General features: G+C 41.5%; 2 protein-coding genes across 2 annotated transcripts in view; one reads left to right on the forward strand and one right to left on the reverse strand.

The window, feature by feature from the left end:
- UBR7 (ubiquitin protein ligase E3 component n-recognin 7) overlaps positions 1-19,891 on the reverse strand; it is a 37,691-nt gene extending 17,800 nt beyond the window's left edge. Inside the window, exons 1-8 of the mRNA XM_036735544.1 lie at positions 19,124-19,891; positions 15,622-15,755; positions 15,030-15,090; positions 13,403-13,498; positions 11,098-11,151; positions 10,784-10,889; positions 827-1,047; positions 331-480 (exon numbers count right to left, since the gene is read on the reverse strand). Coding sequence (XP_036591439.1) covers positions 331-480; positions 827-1,047; positions 10,784-10,889; positions 11,098-11,151; positions 13,403-13,498; positions 15,030-15,090; positions 15,622-15,755; positions 19,124-19,273 — 972 coding nt within the window. The 5' untranslated portion in view covers positions 19,274-19,891. The remainder of the gene's footprint in view (positions 1-330; positions 481-826; positions 1,048-10,783; positions 10,890-11,097; positions 11,152-13,402; positions 13,499-15,029; positions 15,091-15,621; positions 15,756-19,123) is intronic.
- Positions 19,573-22,907, forward strand: GON7 (GON7 subunit of KEOPS complex). Its single transcript, XM_036735545.1, has 2 exons — positions 19,573-19,861; positions 22,581-22,907. Exons 1-2 carry the CDS (start codon positions 19,651-19,653, stop codon positions 22,718-22,720), a joined length of 351 nt encoding a protein of 116 aa, XP_036591440.1. The 5' UTR covers positions 19,573-19,650; the 3' UTR covers positions 22,721-22,907.
- Positions 22,908-23,092: the final 185 nt, after the last annotated feature.

A 23,092-nucleotide genomic window follows, 5' to 3' on the forward strand; every position in this document is an offset into this window, starting at 1 on the left:
GGTTCTTCTCATTTAAAAATTCTATTCCCTGCAAAAAAGTTGTTTTTGCATGAAACTGAGAAATAAAGAGTATGAGGCACAGAGATCTATCCTGCCCTACAAGTAAGGGGAAAGGGGATGGGGGGGAGTGGGGTGATAGAAGGGAGGGCTGACTGGGGAACGAGGCAATCAGAATATATGCCATCTTGGAGTGGGGTGGAGGGTAGAAATGGGGAGAAAATTTGTAACTCAAAATTGTGTGGAAATCAATGCTGAAAACTAAAATATTAAATAAATAATTAAAAATTCTATTCCCCAAACAACCAGAAATTAACTAGATTCAATACTCACCATGCAGTCACTACAGGTACACAGCTTGTTTCGCCAGTTATGGGGCCAGTAGGTGGCAGTATCTTGCTTGATGTACTTCCTGGTCCTTAGATCTTGTAGTCTGCAGCCCGAATGGGATTCTACAGTCTGATGTTCATTCATGGAAACTGTCTAGATTAAAGTAAAGCAGCAGGGGTTTTATTCTTGCTGTTTTAAAAACTACTATAGTTTCATTCCTTAGTTTAAATTGTATTCTTTGGATGCAAAATAGTATAAACATTCAAAGTATTATTACTATAAACCATTAAATTATTATAGATATGATGAATAATTATTAAATTATTTATATTTTAATTGTATCGATTTTATTATAATGGAATATATTTAATTTATATATCAAGTTAGTTCATATAATATTTTATATTTGCGTATTAAAATTAAATTTACTTAGCTTAAGCTTTGACTTTTTGATAACCCATAATACCCCTACCCTAGCTAGCATTAATATGATTCTTACTTGTAGATCAGATTCAGAACCAGTGCTGGTGGATGGTTCATCAACTTGCTCTGCTTTATTCTCCTCCCTGACATCTTTTCCCTTTTCTAGGACACTCTCTTCGGGGACACTGTTGTGATGATTTGCTCCATTTTCAGCCTTGATGACTTTCTGGTCTTCTATGCCATCCACATTTAGCACCCCATCATCTTCAGCAGTTGTTATTTTGGTGACTGTAGGTACTAGGAGATAATTATCCATGTAATTGTCAGACAGAAATTTTTCTGCCTCATGTGACAATATTATTTGCACAGTGTAGGAAGAGGGAACACTACAAATTGGAGATGACAGAAATAAAACTAGTAACTAATTCCCATACTTTAAACGTTCTAATGGGCAAGTCACTTAACCCTGTTTGTCTCAGTTTCCTCATCTGTAAAAATGAGCTGGAGAAGGAAATGGCAAATTACTCCAGTATCTTTGCCAAGAAGACCCCAAATGGAGTCAACGAAGCATTGGACATGACAGAAAAACGACGACAAAAAACTGAACATAGAATCGGTCTGTTTCTTTCATAAATCTATCAGTGCTTACCAAGCCTTTACTGGGTACGAGGTCATTCCATTAAGTGCTATGGGGTGATACATAGGGGAAAGAAAGAGTCCCTGCCCTCCAAATAACTTGTTTAATTTGTTTAGAGGTAGAAGATCTTCATATCAAAATACAATAATTCAAAATAACCCATGATAATTTACATTTATACAGGTACTTTAATAAGATTTGCAAAGCATTTTCCTCAAATCAACCCTGTGAGGTAGGTGGTACAAAATATCATTATCCCCATTTTACAGATAAAGAAAAGTGAGGCTCTCAGAGTTTAATTGGCTTGACCAATATTACACAGCTACCAAGCATTTGGGAGAGATCTGAAACTAGCTCCACTGATTCCAAATCCAGCACTCTTCCTGCCACACGCGCTCTCTTTATCAAATGAGTGTTATAAGCAGTAAACCACAACTATGGTCTTGGGTGGTTGAGAAAGGGTTTCATGGAAGAACCAAGATTTCAGCTTTTCTCCTATGCAAGTACCTTCTCCTCACCCCATTTGTTTTCCATTTCTCTTCTATGGATTGTCTTATTTCACTAAGATGTAAGCTCCTTCAGAGCAGAGATGTGTTTTTATATGTATTCCAAGTGCCTAGTATACAGTAAGTCCTTTATGAACGCTTGACTTGATTTCTATGGCATTTTAAAGGAGATTGTTGGCTGTATTTACCTCCTTGATCACATTCAATCCTTTCAACAGCCTCATGAGAATCCTGGGAAGCCGCTGATTCAACATGCCACCCTTCTCTGAAAGGGCAACCAAAGGCTCAGTATCAACATAGGGCATACTGGTAGGACACATGCACAGCAAATAGTCAACTACGGAGTGTCTGATGGGCGTCAAGGGAGCCTCTCTACCCTGAAATACCTTCCTGACCAGCTTCACAGGCAAATAAATGCACCATTTAAGAGTCATTCTTTGCATTAATCATCGCTCATCCCTTGACTCATTTCTTAAAGAGGCCTATTCACTGAATGGGCACTACCTTACTCTAATTAAGTACATGAAAAGGCCTTGGCCTAAAAGGGCCAGGGTCTCCCATTGCATCCTGGGTCATCTCCAGGCATCCTGATGAATATCTGGTCATTGGACCCAGGTGGGTCTGGAGGAGAAAGTGAGGCTGGTGACCTTGCACAGCCTTCCCTCACTTCAAAGTCATGTCATCATTTCCTGGATGTCAACAAAATTTCGGCTGGGACTTGAAGGACAAATCTGTCCTCAAGAGACGCAGAGATGAGAAAGCAGGTCATTGCAAGTGTTGGGGGTACCAGGTTATTGCAATTAGAGATGTGGAGGGTTGTGCAGAGAACCAAAGAATTTGAAACAACCTCAGAGAATATCTATCTAATTCAGATCTGAGACCCCCTCTAAAACATCCCTGTCAAAGGGGTCATCCAGCCTTCACTTGAAGCTCCCACCTCAAGCAGCACACACTATTTTGGGATCTGATTTTGTGCAGAAATCTACCTCTCTTGAACTTCTCTCCCCTGCTCCTAGTTTTGCCTCTGGGCTAAGCATATCAAGGTTAAGCTTCCCACATAGAAGCCCTCTAAATAGTAGAAGACAATTATCAGCTGGGGTGTATTGGAGCCAGCTCTAAAGGGCTAGCAAGAGCTGGCAAATTTTCAGTGTAAACTTTGTTATAAATCAGGGCTTGAGGTGGGGCGGAGCCAAGATGGTGGAGTAAAAGTAGGGACTCGCCAAAGCTCTCCCCCAAACCCCTCCAAATACCTGTAAAAAATGACTCTAAACAAATTCTAGAGCAGCAAAACCCACAAAAAGACAGAGTGAAACAAATCTCCAGCCCAAGACAATCTAGAAGGTCGGTAGGAAAGGTCTGTTGCACCAAGCAAGAAAGGAGGGCAGTCCAGCACAGACTGAACCCCAGCAAACCCAGAGAAGGCCTCAAGGGACTGAATAACTGGCAGCTGTGGCTTTTTCCAGACTTCTCAACCCACAAACACCAAAGATAACTTAGAAGGTCAGTAGGAAAGGGGCCATCAGACCTGGGTAAGAGAGGAGCACAATCCAGTCCTAGCCCCAACATAGCCCTGGCCCTAGCAAACCAGGAGCAGGCCCGGGGAAGTGACCGAATCAGTAGCGGCAGCAGTAGCTGTTTCCAGAGCTCTCAGCCCACAGATCAAACTAGTCAGAAGGAAATTACAGGGGTCTCTTTGCTGACACTGAGGCAAGACTCTGGGGCTTTGCCCATACTTGGATCTGGCTCACAGTCCTGAGTGGCAGCCCTAGGGCGAGAAAGAGCTTGTTGCAGCAGGGGAGAAGTCACAGTTCTAGGACAAAAGTGCTTGTGGTCACTCACAGACCAGAGCACAGGCCAGGAGAGGAGTAAATACCTCTCCTTAGCTCATACCACCCTGGAAGAACCAAAAACTTATAGGTCCCTAGAAGTATCTCTGAAAACAGCTACATAACACCCCTGAAGCTTGGGACAGTACAACCTCCATACTGGAAGCACAGTCCTGCCTTAACAAAGAGTTAAAAAGTCAAGAAGTAGGCTGGGAAAATGAGCAAACAACAGAAAAAAAAACCTCAGATTATAAACTCTTACTTTGGCGACAAGGAAGATCAAAACACACACTCAGAAGAAGACAACAAAGTCAAAGCTCCTACATCCAAAGCCTCCCAGAAAAATACAAATTGATCTCAGGCCATGGAAGAGCTCAAAAAGGATTTGGAAAAGCAAGGAAGAGAAGTAGAGGAAAAATTGGGAAGAAAAGTGAGAGTGATGCAAGAAAATCATGAAAAATGAGTCAACAGCTTGCTAACGGAGACCAAAAAAAAAAATATTGAAGAAAATACCATGTTAAAAAATAGATTAACCCAAAAGGCAAAAGAAGTCCAAAAAGCCAATGAGGAGAAGAATGCCTTAAAAAGCAGAATTGGCCACATAGAAAAGGAGGTCCAAAAGACCACTGAAGGAAATAATTCTTTAAAAATCAGAATGGAGCAAATGGAAGCTAATGACTTTATGAGGAATCAAGAAATTATAAAACACAACCAAAATAGAAGACAGTGTAAAATATCTCACTGGAAAAACAAATGACCTGGAAAATAGATCCAGGAGAGAGAATTAAAAAATTATTGGACTACCTAAAGGCCACATTCAAAAAAAGAGCCTAGACATCCTCTTTCAAGAAATTATCAAGGAAAACTGCCCCAATATTCTAGAATATCTACCAGAGGGTAAGAACATAGATATTGAGTGAATCCACTGATCACCCCCTGAGAGAGAACTCAAAAGAAAAACTCCCAGGAATATTATAGCCAAATTCCAAAGTTCCCAGGTCAAGAAGACAATATTGCTAGCAGCCAGAAAGAAACAATTCAAATATTGTGGAAACACAATCAGCCTAACACAAGATTTAGCAGCTTCTACATTAAGGGATCAGAGGACTTGGAATATGATATTCCAGGGGTGAAAGGAGCTAGGATTAAAACTAAGAATCGCCCACCCAGCAAAACTGAGTGCATGCAGTCCATGAGGGGAGATGATAGTCAACGATGTAGACAAATTTAATGCCTTCTTGAGAAAAACACCAGAGCTAAATAGAAAATCTGACTTTCAAATACAAGAATCAAGAGAAACATGAAAATATGAACAGGAAAGGGAAATCATAAGGGACTTACTAAAATCGAACTGTTTACATTCCTACATGGAAAGATGATGTTTGTAACTCATGAGAGCTTTCCCATTATTAGGGTAGTTGTAGGGAATATATATAGACAGAAGGCACAGAAGGAATGATATCTAAAAAATAAAATTAAGGGGTGAGAGAGAAATGTATTGGGAGGAGAAAGGGAGAGGTAAAATGGGGTAAATTATCTCACATAAAAGAGACAAGAAAAAACTTTTACAGCAGAGGGGAAGAAGTGGGAGGTGAGAGGGAATGAGTGAACCTTATTCTCATCGGAATTGGCTTAAGGAGGGAATAACATATATACTCAACTGGGCATAGAAATCTATCTTACCCTACAAGAAAATAGGGGGGGAAGGGGATAAAGGGGTGGGGGTGGGGGGTGATAGAAGAGAGGGCGTAATCAGAAGCAAATAGTTTTGAGGAGGGACAGGATGAAAGGAAACAACATGACTATTATGGAAGCATTTTGCATGACTACATATGTATAACTTATATCAAATTGCTTGCCTTTGTGGGTAGGGATGATGGGTGCGAATTTGGAATTTAAAGTTATAAAAACGAATGTTAAAAATTATTTTTACATGTAACTGGGAAATAAGGTACACAGGCAATGGGGTATAGAAATCTATCTTACCCTAAAGGAAGATAGAAGGAGAGGGGGATAAGAGAAGGGGGATAGGAGGTGATAGAAGGGAGGGCAGAATAGGGGAAGGCGTGATCAGAAGCAAAACACTTTTGAGGCAGGTCACTGTGAAAGAAGAGAGAAAACAGAAAAAACGAGGGTAGGGGGAAACAGGATGGAGAGAAATACAGTTAGCAATAGGAACTATGAAAAAAATTTTTTTGAAGCAAGCTTCTCTGATAAGGCCTCATTTCTCTAACATATAGAGAACTGTGTCAAATTTATAAAAATAAGAGCCATTCCCCAATTGCTGAACGATAAAAAGATATAATCAGTTTATGTGAAAAAATATTCTAACTCACTACTGATTGGAGAAATGCAAGTTAAAACAATTCTGAGGTACTATCTCATAGCTATTAGACTAGATAACAGGATAGAAAAGGTAAATGACAAATACCGGAGGAGATGTGAGAAAAATGAGACATTAATGTACTGTTGCTGGAGTTGTGAACTGATTAAATCACTGTATAGAGCAATTTGTAACTATGCCCAAAAGGCTATAGAACCCTTTGACATAGCAATACCACTACTAGGTCTGTATCCCAAAAGAGATAAAAAACAAAAAGGCAAAGGACCTACATGTACAAAAAATATTTATAACGGCTCTTTTCTAGGGGTAAAGAATTGGAAATTGAGGGTATGTGAGGTAAATAAAATGTGAAGACTTCACAGGGAAGATACATATAAATATATATCTATATACTAAGAAATGTTTAAAAATCAAGAAATAGGGTGGTAGTAAAAAAAAAAAAATTCTGAGGCCGAGAAAGTCTGATGGCTCAGCTTCTGGGAAAGTTTACCCTGAAACTTTTTGTTCTTTCTTCTGGTTCTGGTTTAAAGATTTGCTCAGTAAGAGTGGGGTCAAAATAACCTGTTTTTCTCTACTGTAAAGAATGGAGAGGGTCTCCCCCTCCCCTTATCCTATATTCTTCTTTAGGTTTATAGATGTCACCTCAGTTATGTGAAAAATATCATACTATTTTATATCATTTTCTAATTTCAACCAGACCCAGAGCCTGAATTAATGAGTAACTGGATGAAGATCCAGGACCTGGGCTTCTTTGTTCTCTCTAAAAGTTTGCTCAGGCAACACCCTTACCTCTGTCAACAAGGCCGGATCATTAAGGACATTACCCTAACCCCAGGAGAGATTACCTTGCTTCATATTCTACAGGCATATACTATGTTATGGAATGTAATGAGACACAGAGCCGCCGGGCTGTAGTCTCAACTGACTTTTGTCAACATCCTTTACAACTCTATTCCATTAAGGAAAATCCTCTGCTAAAATAACGTATATAAGTTTTCTCATTGCTTTGTTCAGGCAGCCAGAGTTTATACTCTGACTCCTTGTACGTACAAGTAAGCTAGCTCCGCTATGCTTTAAGGGAAAATAATAAACAACATGGATTTTTCTATCACCTAGCTCTGTTGTTTCCTTCCACCAAATTTTCAGGTTTAACAGTTAACTAAGGGAATGGGAATTGGAGTTTCTGTGCCTCAATTTCCTGGGTCTTTGTCTAGCTTTTGTGCTCAGATTGTAAGCCCACCTCCCAGCCAATGGTGAGAAGGGTCAGAGGTGGGCGGGAATTCTCTTGTGTCAGTTATAATTATGGGTACTTTGCCCCTTGTATTCTGCCTCCCTTGCTGGATTCGTTCTAGTGGGGGATGCCCAATTCTCGAGAATTAACTAAAATTTATTTCTGTTCCCACCCTGAGATGGCTCCTTATTAACTTTTAATTGGTGAGGGTCTTTCATCCCACACAAGGGGATGCTCATCAAGTGGGGAATGGCTGAACAAGTCGTGGTATGTAATTGTGATGGAATACCATTGTACTGTAAGAAACGATGAGCAGTATGCTCTAGGTTTCAGTAAAACCTAGAAGATGGGCTGATGCAAAGTGAAATTACTGGGTACAAAGTAACAGCAGTATTGTAGGATGATCAGCTGTGAATGACTCAGCTATTCTCGGCAATACAACGATCCAGGACACCTCTGAAGGACTTAGGATGAAAAATGCAATCCATCTCCAGAGAAAGAACTGATGATGTCTGAATACAGACTGAAGCAACTTTGGGGTTTTTTTTTAATCTATGTTTTCTTTCACAACACAACTATTACAGTTATGCTTTGCATGACTACACATAAATGACCTATATGAAATTGCTTGCCTTTTCAACATAAGGAGGGGAGGGAGGGAGAGAGAATTTGGAAGCTAAAAGTTTTAAAAACAATTCTTCAAAATTCCTGTTTATATATAACTGGGGAAAAATTAAAATACTAAATAAATACAAAAAAATAAGGGCTAGTTTTGTTCCTAGTCTAGACTTTAAAAACTTCTAATAATGCAGATTAAACTTAAAAGTATATGTGCATTCATTCCCCCTCCCCTCCCCACCCCAGCATTTAACATAAATCAGCACAGCCCTTTATCTCAGCAGAAGTGTGGGAGGAGGCTTAGATAATGAAGTCACCACCCAGATTGTAGGCTAATAACATAATAATAAGTGGCATTTACATAGCACTTTAAATCCATTATCTCATTTAAGTCCCACAATACCAGACTATTAAGGGAGAAATACAGCAAAGGAACAGTAAAGTCAAATGGAATACCTGAGGGCTGGTCAGGGCCCCAGAGGGCTTCTACTCTAACTAGCACCTGAAACAAAGCTTCCCTTCAGAGTATTGAAACAATTGGTTTTCCCCTTAGTTTTTTTTCACCAAATGATCCAGAAAATGCTAATTTTCACAATATTTTACTTCTTTTTGCCAAAAAAAAAAAAGTTTCTATGACTTTATCAGTCTTTTAAGAACTCCTGGTATGAAAACTCTTCCCAATACAGATTAGCAATTCATCTATAAATTGCAGTAACCTAGCCCGCCCACCCTCACCCCCTCACCCCCTCAAGCTCACCATCTATGAGTCATAGGAGCCGTTACCAAGGCCTATCACCTTCACCTCTGCCCCATCTCTAGAATACCTCCTTCTCCACTCTGACAGTGCCACCACTCTTTTACAACTCATCACCTCATGCCTCAATTATTTCAATAGCGAGATAGTAGGTCTCCCTGCCTCAAGTCTCTCCCCACTCTAATCCATTCTCTATTCAGTCATTAAAGTTATTTTCCTAAAGCACAGGTCCAATCATGTCACCACCACCACCCCCATTAGCCCCTCCCCCAGGCTGTTTCATGAACAAGATACTCCGTCTCTGCTCTGGGTATTTTCTCTGGCTGTCTCCCATTCCTGGAATGCTCTCTTCTCTGCTCCATCTACTGACTTCCCTGGCTTCCTTTAAGTTCCAACTAAAATCTCATCTTTTATTGGAAGCATTCCCCAAGCCCTCTTAATTCCCTCAGTTAATCATTTCCTACTTATCCTGCATATAGCTGGTTTGCACATGTTTGTTCGCATGTTATCTCCCCCAGTGGATTGTGAGCTCAAATGCAAGGACTGTGTTTTGCCTCCTTTTGCACCCAGCATGTAGCAGGTGCTTGATAAATATTTATTGACTGAGTCTCAGAAAATTGCCTGTGGCTCTGAGAAATTAAATCATTTCTCCATGGTCATGCAGATATTGTCTGTTAGAGGCAGACCCTGAACTCAGATAGTAACAAAGATGTTGGACTTGGAAGCAAGAAGACCTGAGATCAAATCTGGCCTCAGACACTTATTAGCTGTGTGACCCTGGAAAGTCACTTCACCTCTGTCTGCCTTAGTTTCCTCACCTGCAAAATGAGGATAATAACTTATTTCAAGGGTGGTTGTGATATCAAATGAGATAATATAGTAAAAGTGCTTTGCAAACCTAAATGTTAGCTATTAAGATTATCATCATCTATCAAAGGTCCAGAAAAAAAATAAAAAGATCCCACCACAGTGCAAGCTATTAGAGGGGTAGGGATTGACAAAGGAAAAGAACTGACCCCTTGAGTTGCTAACACATTCCTCCATTACTCTAGCTTAGACTCATCACTTGTTGGATGGCAAGCATGCAAAAAGGCCTGTCTTAGCCTAGGAACAGAGCTATGCATTCAGAGAGGTGTAAATGTAGGTCACTCAGTTCAAGACATCTGATAATCTTTAACACCCAACCAAAGGCTCTCCACGGTAAGGTAGGGAGGATTTTAGGGGGATGAGCATTTATGTCCTTCACCCACGGGTCTCGTAAGTAGAAAAAAATGGCATTTAGAGTTGGAAACCCTCTATTTCAGTCCTAACTCTGCTAAAACTATAGCTACAAATGATTAGACATAATTTAATCCAACCCCCTCATTTTACAGAGGAGGAAACCAAGGCCTAGTGAGGCAGAGTGATTTGGTGCCCAAGATCCCATAGGAGAAGTGTGCACGATGGAGCTGACTCCAGGTCTCCTGACTCTAAGCTCATTACTTCTCTCACTGGGCCATACTGAATGGCTTCCACGGTACTCTGAGTACTGCGGCTGGAGTAGAGAGTCTGGCTGGGAAAGCAGTAGAAATGGCATTGGAAAGGGGAAAACTGGGATAAGATTAGAGAAGGCCAAGTAGTACGGACTTTATTCCTCTGGCATTAAAGGTTTCTGAACAGGACAGTATATTCTAAAAACATGAATCTGGCCCTGTTGTGTCATCTTAGAGACAGGTGAGAATGGTTATGGTAAAACCAGGTAACAATTGGCTGCAGTGATCCTGGTATAAATCAATAAAAGCCTATGGTGATAGTGGTAAGAAATGGAAAGAAAGAAGGGAGAAGGTGTTCACTGGGAAAGAAGAAATGACAGTACTGATGAGTACTTCAGTAGTCTCCAGCTTTCAATATAGCCTTCTCTAATGTCTATTGAGCTGATTCTAAATGACATAGATAAAGCTATGTTCTTCATCAATATCCATTTTCTAAAGGCGCACAAACCAAAATTTATATTTTTTCTATTTTCCATAACATTTAGCAGTAGCGGGCCTGTTACAGCGTATATAAGTAACAGCTTGATTGGCAGGTTGTTTAAGTTAACATTAAGAGTCTGGAAATATGACAATAGAGATAGTTACCTGCTAATTGCGCAGCATAAGCCCACAAAAAGGAACAGCGTTTCATGCAAGCTTGGCACACCATCTCTTGGAAATCCCCACTTTCAGGAGGAATTGCACCCAGATGCTGTCAATTTATAAAATAGAACGTTCCAATAACCGCCAAATTTATTCAATAAATACGTTCATTTTTAAGCTACAAAAGTAGTATATTTGTAATATTCATTGTATATAATAACTTTTAGTAATCTCTTTTACAAAATAGAAGACATTAATTAAAAAAAAGATCTCATGAGTTTTAAAGTGTTATATTTAAAAGATGAAACATTCCTCACCCTTCCATGGAACCAATCTTCACAAACTACACACTGGATCATCTCATCTGGAATCTAGCACAAAAACGCAATGCTGTGATAAAGACACCCAAAATGCGCAAATAGTTCACATGCACAAAATTTTAAGTCATTCTGTGCTTATAGTGTTAATTAGTTGAGAACTCTTCATTAAGCCTCTATGTGTTTATCTACACAATTAGGTTTCAAATGTATTTTAACTCAAATATTAAAAGAAAAAATTGATGAGAGAGAAGTAGTGAAGCTAGCCATAAATAGTACAATTATCAAAATGAATCGGAAAATCAATGTTGAAATCAGAATCTTGTTAACAGAGGCGGCAAGGGCACACAATATAGTAGACAGTCAGGAAGTCACACCATGGAAGTCAGGATAACCTGAATTCAAGTCTTTCCTCTGAAATGTACTAGTTGTGTGACCATGGGAAAATAAATCACTAACCTTATAAGCGTTCAAACAACTCTCTAAGAATATAAGCTCTACCCTTTGACCCTGCAATAGCAGTTCTTTTTGTGGTGGTAAAGAACTAGAAATTGAGGGGATGCCCATCAACTGGGGAATGGCCGAACAAGTTGTGGTATATAAATTTAATGGAATACTACTGTGCTATAAGAAATGATGAGCAGGCAGACTTCAGAAAAACCTGCGAAGACTTATATGAACTGATGCTGAGTGCAGGGAGCAGAACCAGGAGAACACTGTACACAATTACAGGAACATTGTGCAATGACTAACTTTGACAGACTTGGCTCTTCTCAGCAATGCAAGGTCCCGAGACAACTCCAAAAGGCTGGAAAAGTGCTACGGAAAGTGCTATCCACACCCAGAGATAGGATGTGTTACAGAGTCTAAATGCAGAATGAAGCAGACCATTTGCTCTCTCTTTTTTGTTTTGTTTCTTCTTTCTTGTGGTTCATTCCATTGATTATAATTCTTCTTTGCAACATGACTAAGGTGCAAATGTTTAATGTGAATGTATATGTAGAATCTATATCCTGGGGAGGGGGAGAAAATTTAAAACTCAAAAGCTTGAGGAACTAAATTTTGTAAACTAAAAATAAATTTTAAAAAAAGATATATAAACTGCAGATAAATTGCTGATCTGCAGTAGCAGGGAGATCTCACACTGCGAATTCCTTACACAAGCCTTCTTACCCCAAAAGGACAGTGGTAAATGCAGTAATAGAATTCTAGGATACAGAGAGGTATCTAATTTTTAAATGTCTTTCTTTTATTACTTCTATCTAGTCTTTCATATCTAAAGATAATATTCTCTATGTATATTGTTTATATGTATATGTTTGTCCTTTTATTTTTAAATTTCTTTTAAAACTGACATTTTTCCTTCGATCTTCTGCCTTATTACTTTAATTTTTCTCTTTCTCTTTATTGGTTCATCTATGGCTTCTGTCCCACTTTCTTCAATCCCACATAAACACCAAGTTTTTAATCTATACACACGTACCAAAGATTGATTCATAGCTGTTTTCAATTTATTGTTCAACAATTTAATTTAGTAACTGTAGCCCAAAGATAATTAGAAAGAGACTGCTTTACTCAGAGTAAGACTGAAAGACAACTAAGGAGGTACCAGTAATAACAGGAAAGATATGGGCTGTGGCACTTTATTAATTACACTTGAGCCTAGGGCCCCCTTGTGGTCTTAAAGAAAACCCCAGACTGCAAACTTAAACCTCCACTTCCTTCACTGTAGGAACAATGGATTTAGAATGACAAAACCTGTGTGGCTTAGTTTCCTATGAGGTCTCTTTCAACATAAAGATGATCCTGAAGTAATGGAAAAATCTGTTAGGGCTTTAAGGTACCTTAGAAATCCATCTAGTTCAGTTTTATCACTGCACATATGAGAAAATTGATTCCTAGACAGGTGAAATGAGCTGCCAACATGACACAACCATTTCCTGGCACAGCCAGGACCAGAACCCAGGGATGGGGAACCTGCAGCCTTGAGGCCACGTGGCCCTCTAGGACCTCAAGTGTAGCCCTCTGACTGAATCCAAACTTCACTGAACAAATCCCTTTAATAGAAGATCTGTTCCGTAAAACTTAGACTGCACCCAAGGACCTAGAGGGCCACATGTTCCCCATCCCTCCTAGGCTGCCTTAACTCCACTATTTATAATGTACCTGGCTGCTCAATCATTCTAGATGCTTAAGAAGAAAGCCTAGTCACAAGGAAGCGCAATCCTTACCATGCATTCTCATGACGCAAGGGGCTTAGGCCACAGGTGACATGGACTCTAGTCTTTACCCTCAATTTTCTTACCTCATCTTCCGGATCAGGATAAGGTCGCTTGCAAATGCAATACAGTCCAAAAAAGTTGTCATTATATTTATTGCCTGAATTTAACTTTCCTTTTTCCTAAAAGTAAGATGATACTAGTTTCAATATACAATATGATCTTAACTTTCATTGCAGAAAAAGGATATACACCATGAAAATTATCTTGGCATTACAAAAATTTCTGCCCAAAAGAAAGTCTGTCCTTTAAGACCGTAGTGTCAAACTCAAACAGAACAGGGGCTACTAAATCAGATATAAATATCCCGTGGGCTGCATATTTATTGACTTAAAAAACCACATACTAACTTTATCTATGTTTTACTGAATTGTTACTTATTTTGTTAAATGTTTCCCAATGACATGTTAATCTGGTTAGAGCCCTGTCTGGAAGGGCTGTGAGTTCAAGGACTGGGTGTTAGAAACTTCTGTTTTTAAGACATTTCCAAACCAGAAAAGTTCAGCCCATCAAAGAGAAGTTTTGTCTAAGACATAGCGAAAGAGAAAAACTTTCTTCTTACTCTTTCTTGACATTAGTGGTAAATCCTGGCTTCTCAGTAAGATGGAGCTAATATTTATTATAATTAATTGTCAACATCTCACAGATTAACAGGACAGATTGAATAACATCTGACCTAAGCAAAAGACTCAAAGGCAGCTACCAAACCTAGAATGAATCCGAATGGCGATGTGGGAAACTGAATACCTAGCACTATAGACAAATGGGAATCACCCTGAACTAAAAGAGAGACTGAAATCCTAGTGGAATTTCAGGTGTTATCTAATGTCCATTCAGACTGATCAAAGGTCCCAGAAAGGCAAGCTAATAGTCCTACTTCTTCAAAGGGCAGTGAGGAAGATAGCCCAAAGCCTTTAGGAATCAAATCATGATTAAATAATTTAATATCTCTTTAATTTCTTTTTAAAGGTAAAATTTTTCTTTATTAAAGCAAATATGCTAAGTAAACCTATGTTTCTGTCAACTAAGAAAATTTATGCAGACCAAAACCCTGTCCACCTTTAGTAGATAGTTTCATGAACTGCTGTGTTTATAACAACTTATCACTGACCCTATGGTGATGAGTGTCTCCAAATGAAACCAGACTGGTGGTCAGATAAGAGACACAAGAGTTCATTACTAGGTCCACACCCAAAGTCTTTCCAGCTTGTAATTGACTGGCATAACCTTCAAGATCCTAGGGTCACTTTTCATACCATCAATTATAAAACAGGACTTTATTACAGGATTAGCCAATAAGATAATGAAAAGTACTAAAAAGTTCTTTGTTCACATTTGCTTCAATGCTATTTATTCAACTTTTAAAGTGGTACCCTTTCCTTAGAAAGATTCACAGCATAAATTCAAGAAATTCAATTTGATATGCAACAAACTTTAGCAAGATACTTTAAGTGTAATCCATTCTTTAGTTCCTTTAATTTTGTTCTAAACAGCAGACTTTGATGACTTTACCACTTAGCCTGGCAAACAAATAATAAAGAGATTAGATTCTAATGCAGATTAAGCTAATTGCTAAGGGAAGTAAAAAAAAAATTCTTTTCCGGGCTTCCAATTGCAACTCATTCTATTAATTGATTGAAAACTCTTACTTACAGGAAGTAATTTGCATTCCAGGTTTTTAAACTTGCTATTTCCACAATCACAGCGAAAATTTCTAAAACAAAGGGGAAAGGCAATAATTTCAATTTATTTTAAAATTTTAATGTCTTACTCTTTAGGTTCAGGAGTCAGGTTACAGTCATCCTCCATTTTTTTTAGAAAGTGGGCTTGGTTACTATGACCTGATCCCTGAACAAAAGTAGTAAGAGAAAAATTGTATAATCCCAGAAAAGAGGCCAAAAAGAATGCAGAAATAAGTAAAACTGCTAAAGATAAAGTTCACTTCCTTGACCCCAAGTATGTAAATTTAAACCAATGTAAATCAATTCGTACCTTAACTGTAATTTAAAAAACTGTTCCCCAAAACAAACCCTGATTAAAAAACCAATTGTGATTACATTGTTTCATTAGCACACATCAGCTTTAATCACTTCTACACCTTTATAAGATCAGTTTTAAAAGACAAAGTTGGGGCCAGGGAAAATACAGTTGAGAAGGCAAAGACTACATAAAGTGGACCTCTTTGGACTGGTGCTGACACTTAAGAACCAGTCCAGATATTGTGATGCTCTCTGAACTACTTTACCTTTTTGTATATAGCTCAAATAGTTTATGACTTCCATGGCATTCATAACTGCATGCCAAACAAATTCCCGCTGGCTCTTCTCCTTCTGGGGTGCATGTGCTGCAGGCATATAATGCTTGTCTTTTTACAGAGCCCTGTAAGATGCACCAAGAGGAAGAAGAAAATCATCAGGAAGACAAATTCATTCAAAAGTAGTGCAGGTGGCACTGAGCACTCTGTGATCTCCTTAATAAATGAAATTTGATTCAAAACCCATAGAGATCTGTAGTTAAGGTCTTCCCATACCAACTCACAAGCCTACTTTTTAAAAGTACAACAGTATCATCAAATGGGGTATAGTTCAAAGGAGAAAGTATGGACAATGGGGAGAACTCTGGAGCACAGGGACCTGAGTTCAAATCTTGCCTCTGACACTAACTACCAATGTAACCTTGGACATGATACCTTACTTTTCTTGGCTTCAGTTTCCAGACCTACAAAATGAAGGCCTTGGTCCAGATGGCTTCCGAAGTGCTTTTCAACTTAAGATCTATGACCATGTCATCTCCATATTATGTATCATAGAGTACCTTGAGATTTTAGTCTGCCCTTCATTTAGGCCCCAGCCTACCTCTTTCCGCTTCAGTCAAATCTATCCTTTCACTATTTTCAAATGTTCCACAATGATCAGCTTCTACACCTTAAGTCACGTCACAAAATCATTACAATTGCTTCTCATTTAAAAAGCCTTTTCCCAACCGTCAAAATTCTATTCATTCTTCCAATTCCAGCCCAAATCCTAGTCCTCTGTGAACGTTCCCTGATTCCTTCAATCTGAAATTCTCTCTTCCTTCTTCAGTCCCAAAATTCACTTATCTGTTTTGCTCATTTCGCACTTACCATTTACTGCCTAATACTTCCCGTCATTTTTTGTGCCCAGTTCGTCACCAACTTCAAAAATCCAGGAGGAAAAGAAACATGTCTTAAACATGTCTGCATAAAGCTGACGTTCAATAAAGGTATTTTATTAAACCACACAAAAAATGAGCTGTTGTGGTCAACTAAGGTTTTGCCAAAAAATATTTCTTCCACCCCTTTTTAAAATTCTAAAATGAATTAGGGAGCTGCTCTGCCTTAATAATTATAGTCTGTGACAGATAACTGAATATCTGATGATTGAGAATCTTTTAGTGCCTCATTACCATTACAGCATATCAAGTAAGATTATAAAGGATTATAGGAACAGATGTGGATGATGTAGGGGTTATGTAGAATTCATACCTGCCCCCAGACATATCTGGAAATACACTTTTTCACTTTTTGTATTAAAATGCCGATATTACTTGCTTTATGGTTTAATCATTCATCAAAATGGGGAACAGCAAAATAAATTTAGCTAATTAAGTGTTAGCTGGGTTCTGGTTCATCAACATTTTACAATGCTGGCATTTTTGAGAACATGAAAATAATTAACCATCATATTTTTGTCTTGGATATTTAGATATTTAAAGCTCAAAGACAATTTACTTTATGGAAGAATAATGCCCTCTTCCCTCCCTCTCTCTCTAAACTGTCAGGAAATTACAGAACAAACAGGTTTTTGCCTACCACCTGCTGCTGATCAACATTTTCAAAAAATCAGCTGTGAGGTGTTTTAGCACAGCTCTAGGTGCCCTTTTTCCATACAAGGGTAACAGGTGAACATTCCTTAGGATAAAGGCCTGAAGTTAAAAGTACTGCCTCCAGACCCAAAAGGGAACTTGATACTGAGAATTATTATTTAATGCTGCAGCGGCTTACACGTTTCTCAATGGCTGCGGTGTTATGATCTCAGTCCGTATCAAATAAAGTCTTTAATTCCCTTTCTCTTCACACTCCACTAAGCTTTCTGGTCCTGGGGAGTGATCTAGTCTTCTACTTAGTGTCTTTACTCCTGGAAGATAAAGAGGAATCCCTGTAACCTTAATTCTTTGGCAGTTGTCCAATGCCAAATCTGCTCCCTCTCTTTTTTTTGGCCAATTATCTGCTCTCCTGGTTCCTGTCTAATGTTCATAGGAATTGCGTTAATGCAGAGCTTCTATAAATGACTCACTTCCACAGAATACTACGTTACACCTACAAAATACAGCCAGGGACATCCAAGAACCTCACATCCCAGGGAAGCCCCAACTACGGGTCTGGATATTTGTCTGCCCAGAACTTACTATCCATTCTTGCTCTCCCTAGGATTGGGAAATGGGATTTTTTTTTGGGGGGGGGGGGTCAGGATAAAAGGCCTGAAACCAAAAGAGCAGAAAATTACGAGGAGGGAAAAAGGGACGGAAGGGAGAGAGAAGAGGAAGGGAGGAAAAGAGGGAGTGGGATTTTAGAAAAGTGACACCAAGAATAAGAAATCACAGTATACAGGATCCCGGCTGAGGGGAGGAAGACTGAGGGCTGGGCGGTCCAGAGGGAAGGGTGATGGGGGTGGGGGAAGGCAGCGGAGAAGATAATGTTGAGGGGTATGATGGTGAGTGGGGCGGCCAAAGGGAATGGGGTGGGCAAACCACAAATAGAGGAAGCCTCCGGCAGGGAACAGAAGGCGTGGGAATGACCGGCCGAAAATGTGGGGGGAGGGGGCCGGTACAGAAAGGGAACGAGGGGATGCTACCAGAGAGGACGGACCAAGAATGGAGGGATCCCCGTGCATTTTCACCGGCTCCTTTCAAGTCTCAAGAATTCAAACTAAAATAACCACCTTCTGCAAGAAGCCCCTCCTGATCCCCCAATCCTTGTTTCTTCCCCGGGGATTATTCACACTTTATCCGGCATTTACAGGTTGTCGTCTCGGGTCAACAAGCACGGGTTAAATGCCTACTGTGCTCCAGGCACCGTGCTCGGCGGCAAAGGCTGGGAAGGTCAGCAGCAACCTGACTGCGTGGTGTCCTTGGAGGGCAAGGACCGTGGGGGGTTTGTCTTTGCTTACTCGGCTCGGCTCGGCACACCGGGGCGTAGGAAGTGCTAACAGACGCCTCAAGCAGAGGACAGGCTCAGGAAAACCCCCGAAGGCGGAAAAGCCTTTAGGAGAAAGAAGGGGGGTCTCGCCCAGGAACCGGGGAGATAGGATGGGCACGAAGGGCTCTGGTGGGAATGAGGCTGGACACGTTGGAAAAGGGGGAACGTGGGGAACGAGGAGGTGAGCTGGGAGTGGGAGGGTCGGGCTGGAAACGAGGGCGACAGACTGGGAAGGGCGGGGAAGCCAAGGTGGGCTGAGAAGCGCAGAGCATTCTGAAAGGGGGAGAAGAGCGGGTCAGGCCCGGGGGTGGGGACCCCCTAAAGGAGAGGTGAACGGGGCGGAGAGAACGAGCCAAGAAGAGGCGCGTGGAGCACGGGGCGAGAACCTTGGCAGGCGGGCACAGGCCGGGGCCCGAAGGCGCCCATTCTGGGCCCCGCGGAGCGGTCACCGTGGCAGAGGGCGGGGACCTCGCGCGGGAGGGGGCCGTGAACCCCCAATCTCGGCCACTGCCGCCCCCCCTCCGCCCACCTGCGAGTAGGAGCACTTCTCGGAGTCGCTGCCGCCCAGCACCGCGCAGGCCTCGTTCTCCAGCTCTTCATCCTCCTCTAACACATCCACCAACGACACCACGGGCTCCTGCTCGGCCGGCCGACCCCCGCCCCGCTCCACTCCCGCCATACTCAACTGTCAGCCGGCAGGCCAGGAGCTCGACATCGGGGGCGGCGGGAAAACTGCGCTCGAGGGGCGTAGCCGGAGATGGCGGAACCCCGCCCCTCCGCCTCCCGAAGCCAATCAAAGCGCCAGGAGGCGAAGGCGGGGAGTGGGGGGGAGAGCGGAGGCGCCGACTGCGGAAACGGAAGTCCCGGGGAGGCGGGAGGCGCAGAACGCGCAGGCTTCTTCTTCCTTTTTTTTTTTTCCGCTTATCCCCTCCCCTTTTCCTCTCCCTCCCCCAACCTCCCCACTCCCCTCCCCCCGGTGGCTGCGGCGTCGGCCCTGGCAGCGGCCGCTTCCGTTTCCGGGTCGCCCCGGTGGCGGGCAGTTGAAGAACTGTCGTCATGGAGCTTCTGGGAGAGTTTGTGGGACGAGACGGGAAGCGGCAGCGGCTCCGAATAACTTGCGAGGGGCCGAGTGAGTCAGGCCGCTTCCAGGGATTGCTTTCGGGATTGGCGCAGATGAGGGAGCAGGTGACCGAGCTCCTCAAAACCGTGGAAGGAAAGGAGGCGCGGGACCCGGCGACGGCTGCAGGCTCCACCTCAGCCTCGGAGGGTGAGCGACCGCGGCGGCCGCGGCGGCACTGTTGCCCCGGCAACGGCGGGGGCGGGGGTCCTGGGCGGGGCTCTTTGTGCCGGGGGCGGGGGTGGCGTGGGGGAGGGGAGGGCGAGGCAGAGTGGAGGGGAAGGCAGACGCGGGGCCGAGCCCCAGACTGCTGCACGCCCCGGAAGGGTGCATGGTCGGAGCTGTTGACCTCTGAGGACGGGGTCTCGAGGGAAGTGGCTGCCCAAGGAGAGAAGGGTGGGCTTGGAATTGTGACCCAAAAATGTGGGAGGGGCCGTTGCATCCTCGAATCCTCCGTGGTCCCTACACTCGCCCAGTGTTGCATTTACATTTAGTCGGGTTTCTTTTGTCCTTTGAGGCATGAATGGCCCTTCTTTGGGGAAAGAAATAGCTATGATAATTTTAAAAATAAGGAAGGAAAAGATAATAGCAAACATTTACATAGAGTGTTTTCAGGTTTCCTTCAAAGCTTCCCTTTGGACCGTGCTGGGGAGCCGGAAGTGCAAGTGTTAAACTCATTTTTTTAGCACATGAGTAAGCCGAGGTTCAGAAGGGTTAGATCGTTTGCCCAAGGTCACACAGCTGGTAGGTGGCAGAGAGTTCTCAAACCCGGCTCCTCTGACAGCAGATCTCTGGCCCTTCCCCCTATACCAGGCTGCCGAGCTTCTGCTGTGGTGCGGAGGGGTTCTTAGAGCACCCAAGTACTTCCCACCACACAGAAGCATCTGCTAGGGTGAAATGACACGTCCTCTGAGTACTGGACTGGCCTTCGTCAGCTGGGAGGGACCTTCAGAGTCACCCAGACTGCCCCTTATTTTACCAGCTAGGAAAGGCATCTAGAGAGCAGAAGTGACTTGTCAAAGTTGACTGGTAGCGGCAGAGCCAGCGTTCAAACCCGAGTCTTCTGACGCTGGGCCCAGGCCCTTTCCAATACAACACTGAAATACTAAAAAAAAAAAAAAACCTTTTAAAAATTCATAATATAGTCAGTGTTGGCACACAGACACTTCCGTGCCCTCGTGGACAGTTTTACAAGTTGCTGTAGTGCAAAAAAACCCCAATTTATGCGGTGATAAATCTCCCTGAAGGTAGCAAGGCTGGTCCACCCACAAGGGGTCCTTGAAGCCTGAGCTTGTGCTCTAGGAGGATTGCTTTCAAGAAATAAGTCACGTCCACACCAAGATGAGGCAGAAGAGAAAGACTTAAGTGGAGGTGTCTTGTCTATCTCAGTTGTATGGACGGGCAGACTGAGGCACCAATCCTTCGGGGGCTTACCCGTGTCGCATAGGCCTGTACTTTGTGGTTGGACTTAGTGCCTGACTTGAATTGTCCGGTCATTTTTTTTTGCCTGCTGCCAATAGGACTTATTATTTACTTAGAGACCGGTCTAGGGTGACTGCCTCAGACATTTACTGCTGTGTCACTTTGGGTAAGACGTTTAACCTCTCTCAGCTTCAGTTTTCTCATCCGTAAAATGGGATAACAAAAGCACTTCTATCCCAGGGTTGCTGTGAGGATCGATTAAGGGCCTGTTTGTGACACTAGTTAGGTGCTAGCTGTTACCACTTATCATTAGTTTTGGCATTACTTCATACACACACATACAAACCGCTTACGTGGAATGACTGCGGCGCTCTTCCCTGCTTATCCTCACATCTTCAGATCTGAATTCTTAAATTGAATTCAGTGAGGTACTTGACTAGGCAGATGAAATCCTATATGTCTGTTGGTGCTTGGACTTACTGAGGCTATTGAGAAGTTGGAAGTATAAGAGCATCATAGAATATGCTTATAGAATGACAAGGTACATTTTTATTCCAGTTGTATATTTTGAACAGTAATGTGGGTTGACGTTTTCTTTCACCAGACAAGCTTCATCCCTTTTGACTGCAATTTCAGTTTGTTGAAAGATAGAACATAAAGTTTTATAGTAATAGTGCCTCAAAGATATTTAGTAATATTACTGTTAGGGCAGCTAGGTGGCACATTGGCTAGAGTGCCTAGCCTGGAATCAGGAAGACTCATCTTCCTGAGTTCAAATGGGACCTTGTTTGCCTCAGTTTCTTCATCTGTAAAATGAGCTGGAGAAGGAGATGGCAAACCACTCCAGTATCTGCCAAGAAAACCACCAACAGGATCATAAAGAATTAGACACTCCTGAAAAGCAAATCAAGAATAGCATTGTAGGTTGGTTAGCTCTTTTGGGGCATGATATTGAGACCGAGATGGTAGTTTTTATCCTTGTATAAACCATTTAGTTTGGCTAATAAACCAGGTGGGGAGCGGCTATGGTTTATAGCTTCAAACTCTATTCCTAATTTCTTGAAATAGCATGCTGTTGGCTGATCGATCAGTTTATAAGGGCAAGGACCACTACCCTACTTGACAAATCAGAAGGAAAAAAAACTATCACCAACAGGTTAATAGTGTCATATTTGTACAAAATAGCAATTTTTAAAATTCAGGAATTAAACATTGCTAGATTATTTACCTCACAAATTTAAAAGAAGTACATTTAATACCTCAAAAGTGTGTGTGTGTCTGTATCTGTGTTTTTACCCAGAAGTGAAATAATTCCATTATACTATATTATAAAATGCTTTATAATTTTAAAAGTACTTTATATTATCTCTTTTGGTCTCATTGTCAACCCCTTTATAGCTATCCTTTAAGAATACTGTCATACAACAAATATTTGTTATTTTAAAAGGTGAAGACGATGAGGCTGAAGATGAAGAAAGTAACACTCATAGCAAAATTTGCTCATCTGGACCACCTGCAAAACGGATAAAACCCTTAAATTTTGATAATAGTCTTGATTGTAATTTTGGAGTAAAAAATTTTGGCTAAATCTTAATATAAATATTTGGTATATTGAGATCTTGCAAAATTTGTACATGATTTTGGAAATGCATTTTTTTTATCTTCTTGGCCACTCTGTCAAAGGAAAATGTTTCTTCTGTGTATTGCCAACAAAAAAAAATATGATGAATGTTTGGAAATAAAAGCAGTCCTCTAGGGTGAGGATATCATTCAATCAGCAGCATTTATTAAGCGCCTGTTAGATGCTAGTCACTGAGGATACAAAAATTAACAGTTCCTGCCCTCAAGGAGTTTACTTTCTACCAAGGAGATATAACGTGGACACAGATACAGAAGTACAAGATACCATAATATCTGGAACTAGAAGGAACTTCAGAGGCCATCTGAGCCAGCTTCTTA

Source organism: Trichosurus vulpecula, chromosome 8 (assembly GCF_011100635.1).
Source record: "Trichosurus vulpecula isolate mTriVul1 chromosome 8, mTriVul1.pri, whole genome shotgun sequence".
Taxonomy (NCBI): Eukaryota; Metazoa; Chordata; class Mammalia; order Diprotodontia; family Phalangeridae; genus Trichosurus; species Trichosurus vulpecula.

Excerpts from the sequence above, each read along its gene's own strand:
- GON7 (XM_036735545.1), top strand. The coding sequence starts at position 19,651 with ATGGAGCTTCTGGGAGAGTTTGTGGGACGAGACGGGAAGCGGCAGCGG. Across the intron at positions 19,862-22,580 it reads CTCCACCTCAGCCTCGGAGG|GTGAAGACGATGAGGCTGAA; the intron begins GTGAGCGACCGC and ends TTATTTTAAAAG.